Source organism: Diabrotica virgifera, chromosome 2 (assembly GCF_917563875.1).
Source record: "Diabrotica virgifera virgifera chromosome 2, PGI_DIABVI_V3a".
NCBI lineage: Eukaryota > Metazoa > Arthropoda > Insecta > Coleoptera > Chrysomelidae > Diabrotica > Diabrotica virgifera.
In genome coordinates, this window is record NC_065444.1 from 163,125,306 (window position 1) to 163,141,855 (window position 16,550).

At 31.8% G+C, this 16,550-nt stretch overlaps 2 protein-coding genes across 5 annotated transcripts in view; one reads left to right on the forward strand and one right to left on the reverse strand.

Annotated features, from left to right (window-relative positions):
- Window positions 1-16,550, forward strand: part of LOC114332096 (cyclic GMP-AMP synthase-like receptor) — a 425,443-nt gene that overhangs the window by 26,346 nt on the left and 382,547 nt on the right. The window lies entirely within an intron of this gene.
- The window catches only part of LOC114330709 (repetitive organellar protein), a 228,789-nt gene continuing 219,806 nt past the window's right edge, over window positions 7,568-16,550 (reverse strand). The window contains exon 5 of the mRNA XM_050644065.1: window positions 7,568-7,899. Within this exon, the coding sequence (XP_050500022.1) occupies window positions 7,636-7,899 (264 nt within the window). The 3' untranslated portion in view covers window positions 7,568-7,635. The remainder of the gene's footprint in view (window positions 7,900-16,550) is intronic.

Consider the following 16,550-nt stretch of genomic DNA (forward strand, 5'->3'; position numbering starts at 1 on the left):
CTTATTTTTATATTCTTAACTCTATCTCTTCTTGTCACTCCCATTACTCTTCTTAGATATTTCATTTCTATTGCCTGCAATTTACTTTTATCCCTTTTTGTCAATACCCACGATTCACATCCATATGTAAGTACAGGTCTATACACAGTTTTGTATACACTCATTTTCGTTTTTCTTGATATTTCTCGTCTATTTACAAATCCACTGTTTATTGCATAATATAGTCTATTTGTTTTTTGTATCCTATAATTTATATCTATTTCTTGTTTTCCGTTTTCTTCAAATATTACACCTAGGTATTGATGTTTACTGACTTGCTCTATTTCTACTCCATCTATTTGCACATTTATCCTTTTCCTATTTCTATCTATTACCATTGTCTTTGTCTTACTCTTATTCAATTTCATACCGTATTTTGTTAATACCTCATTCCATACTATCAAGCTTTCTCTTAGGCCTTTCTCGTTTCCTGCTGTAATAACCACATCATCCGCAAATGCACATTCTGTCATCCCTATTTGTTCTAATTTCCTATATCCTATGTATATTGGTTTAGGTCTTTGTTTCGTTTCTCTTATTATTTCATCCATAAATATTATGAAAAGAAGCGGACTCAATCCCCCTCCCTGTCTAACTCCCACATTTGTAGCAAATTTTTCTGATATCATACATATTATATCTTATTACACAGTTATTTGTTTCTTTATATAAACTTTGTATTACCCTTATTAGTTTCTGATCTACATTTTTCCTTTTTAAATATTTCCAAATTGTTTCTCTATTGACTTTATCAAATGCCTTTTCCATGTCCATAAAGGCTAAATATATGGGTTTCTCTGCTATCCACTTCCTGCTAATAACTTCTTTCAAAGTGAATATATGATCCTGTGTACTTCTACCTTCTCTAAATCCACTTTGAGATTCTGTTAATGTGTTTTCTGTTTCTGTGATCAATCTCAATTTTTTCTCTATTATTTTCTCGTATATTTTTGTTATTGTGCTTAATAATGTTAGTCCCCTATAATTGTTACAATCTTTGTTATCACCTTTCTTGTGTATTGGCAATATTAAGCCCATTCTCCAATCTTCAGGCGTTGTTTCTTCCCTCCATGCTTGTCTATATATATCTAATAATACTAGTTTTCCACTATTTCCCATATATTTTATCATTTCCGATGTTATATTATCTCTTCCTGGTGCTTTCCCGTTCTTTAGACTCCTTATAGCTTCTTCTAACTCTTCTCTAGTTATATCTTCATTGATTACCTCTCTTTCTACATTCCATTCTTCCTCTTCCATTTCATCATCTTGATTGTCTGCTTTCTGTTCTGTGTTTAGTAGATTCTTGAAGTATTCTTTCCATCTTTCCATTATCTCTTCTTCCTCGATCAGTATCTCCCCAGCTTCGTTTTTTATTGCACTTGCATTTATATCTACTTTTTCTTTTCTCAAATTTTTGAGTACTTTGTAGACTAGCTTCTGATTACCTTTATTATCTCTTTCCATTTTTTCTCCAAATTCTGTCCAACTTCTCTGTTTCTCGCTCATTACCATTTGATTTACTATGTTTCTCTGTTCCTTGTAGCTTGTACAATTTGCTTCTGTTCTATTATTTAAATATTCTTTCCATATTTTCTTCTTTTTTCTTACTTGTTCTTTAATTTCATTCGTCCACCAAGATGTTTGTTTCTTATTGTTGTCTTTATTGTAAGTCCCACAGGCGTCCTTTGCTGCTTGTAATACAATATTTTTAAAGGTTTCCCATTTTGTTTCTAACGGCCTCTGTATCATTTCTTCTTGATATTTATTTATTTCTCGCGATACTATCTGTTGATATTTTTCTGCTATCTCTTTATTTTTTAGTTTGTAAGTCCTTATTCTTATATGTCCTTTTTTCTTTTCTTTGAATGTCTCTGTTCTATTTTCTTCGCTTCTGAATTTAGCTATCAGCAAGTAATGATCACTATTTATCTCATAGCTTCTCTTGACTCTAGCATCCCTTACTGAATTTCTATTATTTATTTCTACCAATATATAGTCTATTATTGACTTTTCTCCTCTGCTCGGTTCTTCTCTAGTAATCTTATGAATGTCTTTATGTTCAAAATAAGTATTTGTTATTATTAAATCATTGTTAATACAAAATTCCAGTAGTCTTTTCCCATTATTATTTCTTGTATTTTCACCGTGTTTTCCGATTACTGCTCCATATATATCATCCTTTGTTCCAACTCGTCCATTGAAGTCTCCAACAAAATATATTTTTCCTCTACACTCTTCTATAGTCTCTTGCAGTTCATTCCAGTATTTATCTTTCTCTTCCGTTTTTTCATTTTCATCTGGTCCATAAGTTGCTATTATTGTCTTGATGTGTGTCTTGCATTTTAATTCTATCATCAGTATTCTTTCACTTATTGCTTCACGTTGAAATAATTCCTTTGAAATTTGACGGATATGAACCTATTTTGTTTCTACTGGGTCTAGAGATTTCGTGCATACATCATTTTTTTCAATTTTTAATTTGCTATATTTTTGTTAAAACACTTTTTTCCAATAAAATACTTACTTTTTGAGTTATTTGTCAAAAACCGCCTAAAAACGTGTTTTTTTTTGTTGAAAAATGAAGGTATTTACTCGAAAATAACTCGAAAGGTATTAACTTGGTGAATAAATGCTATAGAGCAAAAGGTGCTTAGAATTAGACGTTTTATCCCTTTCCGAACTTATTTTGAACATATATTTTTTCACCCCTTATAAGGGGTGAAACTCACCCCCAGGACAAAAGCACACAGAGGTCCAATATCATTTTTATTCTTTAACATGTTATCTATGTTTGCCAAATTTCATGTCAATCCAAGCGGTGCTTTAAAATTTAAAGCAAAAACCCTGATTCAATGTATTATAAGTTGCTAGCCGTTGCTAAGGGCAACCGACACAATAAATCACAGTCGTAACGAAAAATAAATCTGCACTACACTTTAAAAATCATTTTTAATAATTAAATGTAATTTTCGGTTAAAATAATTTTTATTTTAAGATAATATAAGTCTTTCTTTAGTCAATGACTGTGAAATAATTTCTTAATTGTTATGAATAAAGTCACTACGATTTAAGAGAACAGAAACAATTATCTCGGCTTCAGTTGGTCGTAGAAAATTTTTATTTGGTTCTGAATCTTTATTTTGTTTTCAGCAACAATAACCTGTAAGTCAGAAACTCATAGAATTTACAGGGGCGGCTTCAGGTCTAAATGTTAATAACGAAATTTGCCACCTTATTTTCAAACCCGAAATAAGAGGTTGAAAAATGTTGTACGCATTTATTTATATCAGAATATGAAAATATAAGTCTTTAGAAGGAGAGTGGATCTTGGATTAACTCTGTACGATTTTTTTTTCAAAAAGTTATAGCCTTGGACATTTTACCTCTTGGGATAAACAAATTATAATATCTAAGAAACAAGTTCACCAATCGGGCACTAAAATTTTTTTTATGTTTAGTATTGAAAGATCTTCATTTTAAAGCCTTAAAAAAATACATAAAAGTTATCTTTACAATAAATAAGGCAATTGCAAAAAACGGCCATTTTGGACCTTTCGCAGGTTGTTTTGCAATAATGTATTAACGAAATTAAACATACCATAGCTCAAATTGTAGGTTTTTTAATTTGCTACAATTTTCTATTTAAAAGTTTTTCTCTAAAATGAATATCCTAAGCTGCAAAATTAAAAATCTTTAAAAATTGCAAATTTAACAAATGAAAATCGTCATAAATAAAAAACCGCACAAAATTTTTGGTTACATTTTAGTATAAGTTATTCCTGGCATCGTCCTTTACAACACCTGATAGGTTTCAAAAATTTCTGAATTATGTATATCCTGAAATCGACCTATTTTTCACCCACAGCTTGGACTAATAATAATATTGTTGCTAAACAGGTAAATTTTCATTGTATACCGGGTGTACGAATCAAACTGTGTTTTTTTCTTAAAGTTTGTATCACCCTGTGGAATATTTTAGCATTTGTAGAATACTGAAATTAAAACCTAACTATAGCCTCATGCTTTTTTAACATTTTGTTTTCGATTGATTCGCTTATATTGAATAATAAAAAAGTTAGGTGCTTTAACAACTAGACATGTTTTTATCAATACAGGGTGTTTTTAAAAATTTTTGGCAAAGTTTAAGGTTACATGATGCATGAAAAAATAATGAAAGTTTGCTTTATAAACTTATGTCCGCAAATGCTTCGTTTCCGAGATAGGGGTGTTGAAATTTTTCTGACAAACTGACGATTTATTTGTTGCTTTAAAACCGGTTGAGATATGCAAATGACATTTGATGGGTTTTAAGACGTAGTTATTGCACATGTTTTGGCATACAATTAAGCATTTAATATTCACCATTGGCGCGCATACGTGTAATATGATGGCTTATATTACCCGTATGCGCGCCAATGGTGAATATTAAATTCTTAATTTTGTCAAAAAATATGCAATAACTACGTCATAAAACCCACCAAATTGCATTTGCATATCTCAACCGGTTTTAAAGCAATAAATAAATCGTCAGTTTGTCAGAAAAATTTCAACACACCCTATCTCGGAAACGAAGCATTTGCGGACATAAGTTTATAAAGCAAACTGTCATTATTTTTTCATGCAGAATTACTCCTTAAACTTTGCCAAAATTTTTAAAAACACCCTGTATTGATAAAAAACATGTCTAGTTGTTAAAGCACCTAACTTTTCTATTATTTAACGTAAGCGAATCAATCAAAAAACAAAATGTTAAAAAAGCATGAGGCTATAGTTAGGTTTTAATTTCAGTATTCTACAAATGCTAGAATATTCCACAAGGTGATACAAACTTTAAGAAAAAAACACAGTTTGATTCGTACACCCGGTATACAATGAAAATTTACCTGTTTAGCAACAATATTATTATAGCGATATTGTCAAGGACTAGGGCTGTAACATATTAAAAAGTCACTTAAATCGGACAACAGGTTTAGGAGATATAAGACATCAAAAATGACCCATTTTTAAGGTGACCGGTTAATTTTGGTCCAGAGTGTATTGAGCACCAAAGAACCCTCATTTGACAAAAATTTCAAAGCTGTACACTTATTTTTACAATAGTTATTGCAAAATAAATTTTTTTGAAATTTCCACCTTTTTTTTTTGCAAATATATTAACAATATGAGTGTATTAAACTTTGTAATACGCCTTTTTAAAGCTTTTTCCATTCTCTCGAAGATGCTGGTACTAAGAAAACCATAAGTCTTACTGTTTTCCATTAATTTGAAAAAAAAAATGCAAAAAGACAGCTTTTTGACACTAAATTATTTATAAATAAAAATGGCCGCCAGATCCTACGCAGGAAATAGTTACAATTTGTTCTTATAGGTATTTATTACCTGTCGAAAAAACGCTTCAGTACCCTGGCTGTTGAAGTGTCATGGAAAAAACCTTATTACCCTGGACTGTATGATTAAAGGTCGCGTCATATTATAATGCACGTCGCGTTTTCGGCACGTAGCGTTTGCAGACCGTCAATCGGACTGCCCATTCACATTATCATACATAGAACGTTTACGTTGGTTTCAGTTTGGTGTGGTGCAGATGTGTTTATTGTCACAACACATGTTTACATGACAAATTGCCTCGAAAACTACTTTTTAAATTAGACCGGGCAGTATCGTCGCCCCGGCTAGCGAAATTATTCCGATTCGATATTTTTAAACAAACTTACTCAAAAAGAAGTCCTTATAACATATCCACAGGGTGCCGGGTGGTACCGTGGTCGAAAAATTGTTTAAACATTTTTTTTAAACAAATTCACAAAAATATTTTTTTCATTTCGAGCAATATTTTTTTAGATAAACTGGGTCATTCTGGGCAAAAAAGGTCTCTTGTCATTTTTCTCTAAAATTGATTGTTGTCGAGTTACATGCGATTAAAAATTTGAAAAATGCGAAAAGGCCATTTTCAAGGCTTAATAACTCGATTAAAAGTATTATTATGAATTTCAATAAGTGACCAAATCAAGTTTCAAACCCCTTCTTCAAGGTCCCAAAGAGATTTTTGTCATTATTTTACTACAAAGCTGTTATTTTTAGTTATTAACAATTAGCGCTATAGTCCAACTGTATCGTCGCCCCCGTTAGCGAAACTATTTCGATTAGATGTTTTTGCACAAACTTACTCAAAAAGAGTCCTTATAACAAACACACCCACAGGGTGCCGGGCGGTGCCGTTGTCAAAAAATTGTTTTAACAATTCTTATTAAACAAATTCACAAAAATAATTTTTTCATTACGAACGATTTTTTTTTAGATAATTTGGGTTATTCTTAGCAAAAAACATATCTTGCAAAAATGCGGAAATGGCCATATAACTCGACAACAATCAATTTTAGAGAAAAATCACAAGAGACCTTTTTTGCCCAGAATAACTCAAATTATTATTAATTTGGGTTTAATTAAATTATTAATAAAAAATTATTTTTGTGAATTTGTTTAACAAAAATTGTTTAAACAATTTTTAGACCACGGCTCCGCCCGGAACCCTGTTGATGTGTTATAAGGACCTCTTTTTGAGTAAGTTTGTGCAAAAAAATCTAATTTCGCTAACGGGGGCGACGATACAGTTGGACTATAGCGGTAATTGTTAATAGTTAAAAATAACAGCTTTGTAATAAAATAATGACAAAAATCTCTTCAGGACCTTGAAGAAGTTGTTTGAAACTTGATTTGACCACTTATTGAAATTCATAATAATAATTTTTAATCGAGTTATTAAGCCTTGATTTTTCGCAATTTTAGAGAAAAATGACAAGAAGCCTTTTTTGCTCAGAATTACCCAAATTATCTAAAAAAAATATTGCTCGAATGAAAAAATATTTTTGTGAATTTGTTTAAAAAAGATTGTTTAAACAATTTTTCGACCACGGCACCGCCTGGCACCCTGTGGATATGTTATAAGAACCTCTCTTTGAGTAAATTTGTGCAAAAAATCGAATCGGAATAATTTCGCTAGCGAGGGCGACGATACTGACCGGTCTAAATACTCGGTATCAAATTCAAAGAAATACCTACATAAACAACAAGGGGAAAACGACCCGTATCTGTCAACATCCGAAAAATATGGTTTTCGAATGAACCGAACGCAGACGTAACGTGTCTTATACGCTACGTTACGTGTCTTATACGCACAATATGAATGGTTCAATTTAAAAACCATTAAATTATATTTTTCGCAAACGAAACGCTACGTGACGAAAACGCGACGTGCATTATAATATGAGGCGACCTTAAGGATTGACATGTAGTAACTGTATTATTAGTGTTTCAAATATACTTCTAAATTTGTTGGAATTGCCATACGATAGTATAAGTAAGAAGAAGAATATGATTCGAACAAATTCGCAATTTTTACTCATATATATAATATAGAAAAATATTATATGGCACGGTTTTGAATATTATCGATTCTTACATCATTATCAGGTCTAACTAGCAATCGTTTTTGGGTTCTAGGAAATAAAAGTACAATAACCATTTATAAAATTTATTTTTATTAAGAGTGATCTCTACGTTAAATATTTCAGCTGCCTTTTCTTTACAAAAATATTATTTAACATTTTCCGAAGGCTCAGTACTTGTTGCAGCTAACAAATGTTTTTTGCTCAATCTGTACTCTGTTGGGGTTAACATTCCCCTTAGTATCGTGTCGAAAGAAATGTTAATGCCTTTTTCTGCCATCTTGCAGTACATATTCCAACATTGTTTTTCCTTTGGCGATTTAAGATCGGGGTTCTCCTTTGTTTCCATTTCTGTTTCTTTGCTACTTTCTGTTTCCTTTTGTATTGGTTCAGAGATTAGTTGTTCTGTACCCTGTAATAAATATATGTATATTAAAAACATTTTAAACATTAATAAGTATACAGCAATTTAGAATATTTGTTCTGTATATTTATGTAGGTATATACCTGTACATATTCGACAATATTTTAACAATCGACATTATTTAGTTTGGCAAGTAGGTACTTAATACTAAGAACTAGAAGAAATAAGAATAACGTTCCTGTTAATTAATGAACAGCGAAAATATGTAAATATCTATAAATTTTCCCTCTCCCTAATTCACTCCATGCAACTGAACAAAATACATCTCAAAACTTTTATTTTTTTATAGTGGCACGTAATATTTTTACAATGGTTACAACGTTTACAACTGGTAAAAAAATGAAGAGCAGTTTATATTTTCTTTCTTTTATTACGATATTGGATAATTATCAAATATTTTAGAAAACGTAAATTGTAATTTCGATTCAGACTCGGTTTTTTGAAAAATAGCACATTCGTTGTTTTGGCTCCGCCGTATATGTTTGGTAACGAATGTGCCATAGCTTAACCTTAGATTCCTGAGGTTAATATAGGTCGATTTAAGATAACTTACCTTAATACGTGAGTTAATAATAACCTAAATGCAGGCGGAGGTGTAACCAGGATGATCTTAAGGGGGAGGGGTTACAGCTAGCAGATGGTCTCTGGGGGTATGGAATAGTAATGGTGTTAAGCGTAATAGAGCTCAAAGTACAACCAAATGGGGGGAAGGTTACAACCCCAAACCCCCCTGGTTACGCCTATGAATGCAGGGTATCAAAGTTAAACTTTTATTTGATTTATTTTTGAATATTTCCTACCAGGCATGGGATAACAACACGAATTTTGGTAAGTGGGTGTTTTTTGGGACGAAAAATCTAAATCCCCCACCAAAAATTATATATTACCCGGAGGACGCCACATACGTCTTTCAGCGCTCATTTAATATGTCCAATTTTTTTTATCCCCCACTCTACATAATTTTGAGATCAAAACTTTTATTCCCCTATTATTTTTACTTAAAAAGGTAAACTACATTCATCTCACTACGCTCGAAACGTTTTCGAGGTAAACGCATTTTAAATCTACGATGCAAAATTCAATTTTTTGCATTTCATTATAGATACTAAAAACCATTTTATCTACTCTATGTCATATTATGTATGTTTTTAGTTTGTGAAAACTGTCATTATAGATAGCAGTGCGTGAAGGGTTTAAAGTGTGCGTGAAGTAACAATGTATTTTAATTGGGACTTACTTTTTCGCACACTTTCAATGGGTTTTTTTGGCACACTTTCATATAATCAAATATCCTTAACTTTTGCGTTGTCATGGTGATGACAATATGAGCAATGACTTACAACAAAATTTTTGACAGTTTTGTGATTTGAAAGTAGTTAGGATTTTTAAATGTCAAAGTTCTAAAAAATGTAGAATAGAAATGAATTCCAGTGACGAAGAGTTACAGTTTTTTTATTTGTTTATCGTAGATAAAATATTGTATGAAACTGTGCGCGAAGTACTTTTTGCGAACTTACGCGATGTATAGCACTCGCTCCGTTGTCGCTCGTGCTCTAAAAATCGCGTGCTTTCGCAAAAAGCGTACTTCACGAACTGTTTCATAAATAACTATTTTCTACGGCCGTGCTAAAAGAGCCACTTTCACGCACGCATTTCGTTTCCGAAAGTTGCACTTTCCCGCACGGCGTGCGTGAAAGTAAATTTTTCCGCACGGCGTGTCGGAAAGTAAAATACCTTGTAATGTGGCATTATAATATATTATAATACATGCAATAAACTAATATTTAGATATTATTTACTAATTTATTTCAAATTTATCTTATTGTGTTCATGTTTTAATGAAATTAGCGCGATAATTCGATAAAATAAAATTATTTTGACATAATATTTAAAAGTCAGATCAGTAGACATTTACAATGGTTTTAAATCGTCGTCATGGAAACCAATATCGTCGTCGTGGTAATCCCTTATATTGAAAGTGTGGTGTTGACAACCTTGTCAAAGAATTAATTTGTGTATTTTCACTTCTAAATAAAAATTGATATAACTCTATTTTTTGTGGCTTTTTTCCAAACGTACGGCTCTATAAAATATATAGTTCCTAACTCATGAGGAAAGTGTTTTCCCCGCACTCGACTGCTTGCCCGAACTCCGCTATCGCGTCGTTCGGGTCAACGAGTTCGAGTGCGGGGAAGACACTTTCCGCATGAGTTAGGAACAATATTTTTTCTAGGGCCGTACGTTTGGAAAAAAGCTACAAAAAATAGAGTTATATCAATTTTTATTTAGAAGTGAAAATACACAAATTGATTCTTTGACAAGGTTGTCAAAACCAAACTTTCAATATAATGGGTTACCACGACGACGAGATTGGTTTCCATGACGACAATTCAAAATCATTGTAATTGTCTGCTGATCTGACTTTTAAATATTATGTCAAAATAATTTTATTTCATCGAATTATCAGTAGTAATTGCACAAGAGCTCTGAAATTATTGAATTTTTCCCGAGTGACACTTTGACAGTTTTAATTTCACGAGCCGAAGGCGAGTGAAATTATGTCAAAGTGTCACGAGAGCAAAAATTCTATATTCATTTCAGAGGTCGAGTGCAATTTGTTGCGATTATTTCATGAATAAAACTGTTCAAAACCAAAATTTTATTGTAATTTATTTATGTAAGTACCATTAAACACACAGTTTTATAAATATTTGACGATTGAAAGTCATCACTTTTATAATTTTTAAAACATTAATTGTCATTAATGTCACTGAATGTATTTTTTCGTAGCAACGAAGGGCATCTGACGTAATATACTTAACGACGGGTGATTATCAAAAATTATCGATTTAATTCAGATTTCTGTAGCTTTCTATTGGTCAGAATCTCCTATGAATGAAATAATCGCGCTAATTTCATTAAAACATGAACACAATAACATCAATTTGAAATAAATTAGTAAATAACATCTAAATATTAGTTTATTGCATGTATTATAATATATTATAATGCCATATTACAAGGTATTTTACTTTTCCGCACGCCGTGCGGAAAAATTTACTTTCACGCACGCTGTGCGGGAAATTGCAACTTTCGGAAACGCAATGCGTGCGTGGAAGTGGCTCTTTTATCACGGCCGTAGAAAAATAACTATTTCATATCCTTGCCGTAGTTGGCAGCAAGTGTAGGTACTGTACATGTACACTTGTACACCCTACTAAATTATGTTAAACAAACGTTTCTGGATACTACCAGTGGCGTACGACGGGGGAAAGTGAATGGTTGACCCTTCTCAAAGTCTACGACACTGGCGGAATTGCTATTTTAGTACAATTATTCGATTCTCCAATACTTCCTATGTAAATGATATACCTACTCTTCATTCGTAACGATAAAGTCATTAGTTTTCGAGATATTTGAAGTTAAAAACGAAGGGGCGTAATACATTAATCGAAATAATTGTGCAGTTCCATTTTTAACTTCAGATATCTCGAAAACGAATGAATTTATTGTTACGAATGAAGAGTACATTATTTACATACAAGTATTGGAGAATTTAAAAAATTTGCTAAAATAGCAGTTCCGTCAGTGGCGTAGAATTTGGGAAGGGTCAACCATTCACTTTTCCCTGTCGGACGTCTCTGGTAGTAGTCAGAAACGATTATTTAACATAATTAAGTAGAATCTACATCACCTACACTTTATGCCAAGTATGACATGGATATGTCAAATAGTTTTAAAGTATTATTTTTTTTAAATAATGTATTCTTTAAACTTTAGGAACTATTATTTGTACCCGGTACTTTAAAATTATTTGACATATTATCCTTATTATACTTGGCATAAAGTGTAGGTGATGTAGATCCTACTTAATTATGTTAAATAATCGTTTCTGGCTACTACCAGAGGCACACGACAGGTGAAAGTGGATGGTTGACCCTTCCAAATTCTACGCCACTGACGGAACTGCTATTTTATCATAATTTTTAGATTCGCCAATATTTTGTATGTAAATAATGTACTCTTCATTCGTAACGATAAAGTCATTAGTTTTCGAGATATTTGAAGTTAAAAATTAAACGGCACAGTTATTATTTGAAAATCCACGAGGAAATAGCTATTTGTATAACAAGGGAGGAAAGTGTAACTTTTCCTCCCGAGAATGAAGTTTACTGCCCGACGCGTAGCGGAGGGCAGTAATCATTCAAGGGAGGAAAAGGCACTTTACTCCCATGTTATACATATGGTTTTTCCACCTTCCTCAAATAACAAGTAATTTTTTCATTTTTACTTAATTTATTTATGTAACTAACCAACAAAATTTATTAGAACTAAAACAACAAGTAGGTACAATGTAACTGTCAACTGTCAAATATAAGTCAAATTATTAATGTAAACATTGTTAAATCAAAATAACAATTTACTGTTTTTTTCCATTCTGCAAAATAGAGGGTGTTTTATAAATAAACGTTAAAATGTATAGATACTTCGTAATAGAAAATAGATATTATACAGGGCGTCAATAAGTTATATTTCATGAATGAAATACTATGACGTCACTTTTACTTTTCCTCCCTAGGGAGGAAAAATATTTTCCTCCCTAGGGAGGAAAAGTACAACTTTGCTCCCTACAATCAGGTCCGGAAAAGTATACTTTCGGTAGAGGTAGGTGGAAAATAAAATTCCTGTAGCTGGCTGTATACCATAAATCACAAAAAATACAGGATCCTTTGTAAAAGGTATATTTAAAAGACCCTAATAAGGGTTACATCACAAAACAAAACGTTTTCGGATTAACAAGTAATCCATCATCAGTGTTAAGCCAATAACATGCATGCGTGAGCCACCAAAACGTTATGGGTAAAAACCCTTTAAAAGGTATAAGATCTTATATTATACTACATATTATGTTTAAAATAGTTGGATGTTGCAAATATTTCTGGATATTACCCAGGGCAACACAGGACTCTAACCAACGTGGATGTGATATGAGAGGGATGAACCTCACATATTGAAAATTGTTGACACTGAGTTGACACTCAATTTTCAATATGTGAGGTTCATCCCTCTCATATCACATCCACGTGGGTTAGAGTCCTGTGTTGCCCTGGGTAATATCCAGGAATATTTGCAACATCCAACTATTTTAAACATAATATGTAGTATAATATAAGATCTTATACCTTTTAAAGGTTTTTTACCCACAACTTTTTGGTGGCTCACGCATGCATGATATTGGCTTAACACTGATGATGGATTACTTGTTAATCCGAAAACGTTTTGTTTTGTGATGTAACCCTTATTAGGATCTTTTAAATATACCTTTTACAAAGGATCCTGTATTTTTTTTAGTTATTATTTGATTAATGCATATAATATGCCACTTCGTCTTTAGCTTCAAATATCTCGAAAACTAATGACTTTATCGTTACGAATGAAGAGTATATTATATACATAGAAAGTATTGGAGAATCCAAAAATTGTACTAAAATAGCAATTCCGCCAGTGGCGTAGAAATTGGGAAGGATCAACCATTCACTTTTACTCTTCGTGCGCCTCTGGTAGTAGCCAGAAACGTTTGTTTAACATAATTTAGTAGGGTGTACAGTACCTACACTTTGTTCCAAGTATGACAAGGATATGTCAAATTATTTTTAGTAACTACAATGAAATGCAAAAAAAATGAATTTTGCATCGCAGATTTAAAATGCTTTTATCTAAAAAACGGTTGAGTCTAGCAAGATGAATGTAGTATACCTTTTTTAAGTAAAAATAATAGTGGAATAAAAGTTTTGATCTCAAAATTATGTAGAGTAGGGGATAAAAAAAATTAAACGTATTAAATGAGCGCTGAAAGACGTATGTGGCTCCCTCTGGGTAATATATAATTTTTGGTCGAGAATTTAGATTTCTCGTCCCAAGAAACCCCCACATACCAAATTTCGTCTTGTTATCCCATGCCTGTCAGGAAATATTCAAATAGGTATAGATAAATAAAATAAAAGTTTAACTTTTGACACTCTGTATTTTGGTTATTATCAACTTTCGCACTAAGGTAAATTAGCTTTAGTCTACCTATTTTAAGCTCAGAAATCTAAGGTTAAGCTATGGCCCATTCATTACCATCAAAAACACTTTCGCGCAGACACCAAAGTAAAGCTTAAGGTATACAAGAGCTTTATTTTGACTAATTATGCTTATAACATTGAAAAATTCGTAAGTTAATACTAAAATTTTACTTAAGTGAACTAAACAGTAATGAAAGATTACATTTATTACCGATGGCCGAAAGTCCCTTAGAACAGGGATGGCGAACCTTTTTTTAACACAATTCTTTTTTAAAACCTTTTTATGTACTTGGCTTTGTTGGTGTCACGGACTCCGCAAATTTTGTAATCCATTTTAAAAATAGCTCTAGGCTACCTAGACACCTGAAATTTTCAAGATAGCTTAGAACTAGCTAACAATGCAATATTTAACTGCTATTATATAGGGTGATAGATAATTAGTGGGGTGAAACTTCGTAGATCCGTTATAGTAATGTAGTACAGCGATAATACTTAATAACAAAAATTGTAGCGAACTGTGAACTTCACATTACAAAATTAGTTAGAATGTTACAGGGTGTTCGATAACATAGTGGCAGACAAAACTTATCTATGTTTTTTTTTAAATAGAACACCCTGTATTTTATGTTATATTCGAAATCTTCGTAACTTTTCGATTACAAAAATATAAAGGTTTGGTATGTTTTACGGGATATTTACAAAGTTATAACCAATTTAATATGAAAATCGTAACAAGTTTAACTACCTGTATAAATAAAAGCAAGCACAAGGGCAATGGTTTATTGACATCATATTTTTTTATTTATTGTCAAAATTTTCGGAGTTTTTTTTATCACTCAGATGTCAACATAACGAATTTTTTTGTAAAAAAGAGTGAAAGTCAACATATTATGGTCAAACAAAAAATATCTCGACAGTGATACCTCACAAAATGTCTAAAGAAAATCTATGCAAAATTTCAGGTGAATCGGTCAAGTAGTTTATGAGTTACAATATCCACCGCCTTTTATCCGCACCAATGTGCACCAATGTTTTGACAACTTTTAATTTAAATTGCTTTTTTGTATGTCAAATCGTAAAGTGATGCACACCGGAATATGTTTTTGAATCGCGGAGTAATATACAGAAGAGATGAGGAACAGCTGTTAAACGTTTCTCACTACGCTCAAGCGCACTGGTGTGAAGCTGCTGCAAAGCGAGTCGAAGGTAGGGATGTTCAATATGCTACATTTCCGGTAATTTTGCTCCGATCAATCTGGCAGTTTCAGAGAGTGTTCATGTTATGTACTTTGGTTTAAAATTGTAAAAAATAATCAAGAAGTTTAAAATTTTCAATTTTCCCTCCCTTAAATAAGCACAATTGTTTCTATGGTTTTGTTGATGTACACAAGACGATAAAGATTTAATATCTGGTTCATATTTAGTTAATTTCAACAGTACGCATACAGAGCTAGACTCATCTGTCATTCTATTTCTATATTTATTTATTTCTTAAAATAGAGATTCACATGCCCACGTTGATGAAAATATTGATAAAATTGTCTTTGCTAATATGTATTCTTAAACAATTAAAGGTGTCAGAAATTGCATTCCATGTATGTATTTATAATTTCATCTTTTGTAATTTTATTTATTTTATCCAATAATCGATTACTTTCAATAACTTCTAAATCATTTCTTAAATCAACAAATTTTTGGTTCCATATGGTTCTTGACTGAAATTGAACTAATTCCATTTCTAATTCATTAAAATTTAACCACTTAAAGATTTTTCAATTCTACTTAAAAAGGTAACTTATAAAAAAATAATTTTTGTTTTTTTGCGTGCCATCAAAATTTTCAAAGGTGCCACTTATGGCACGCGTGTTATTGATTCGCCTTCCCTGCCTTAGAATAAACAACTAGTTTCTTTTGAATGAAATATTTGAAATTAAAAATCACACTAAATTCTCTCTTTTTTCACCCCTGTAACTTATTAAAATAAACATTATAGAAGTTTTCAGGGACTTCAGGCCCTCGGTAATAATGGAATCTTTCATTGTGCGTTTAGACTTTTTAAAAATACCTATTAGTTTTCTCAGGATTCGAAAAAAAATAAGTGAATTTAAATATCATTGGACTAAGATCTTGCGCCTACTTCCTTAACCCTTAAACGCCCAACCTTTTTTAGGTTCCATGTACGCCCAAGGGTGGGTAAAAAATGTCCACCTCGAAAATAGCTAATATATTTATTGAGAGTTGTTGAAAATGGATTGAACTTAAGAATCTTATGCTTAATAAACACAGCATCTTCTAAAATATTAATATAAACAATTTACAAACCTTACAACAAAATTACAAAGTACATCAAAATTAACATACCAGTAATTCAGATTTGTCGATTTTCTCCATATTCATTCTTTTAGCCTCTTCATTGGCGGATAATTATGTAGATTATGTTATTATACATCGATAATTATATGGATTATCTTCCTACCAACGAGAAATTATATAGAAACCTTTAGTAACAAGTTTTGTCAAGGGTGTACTTTTTATGCCCATCCATATTTAACTCAAGATGCTGCTTTTATT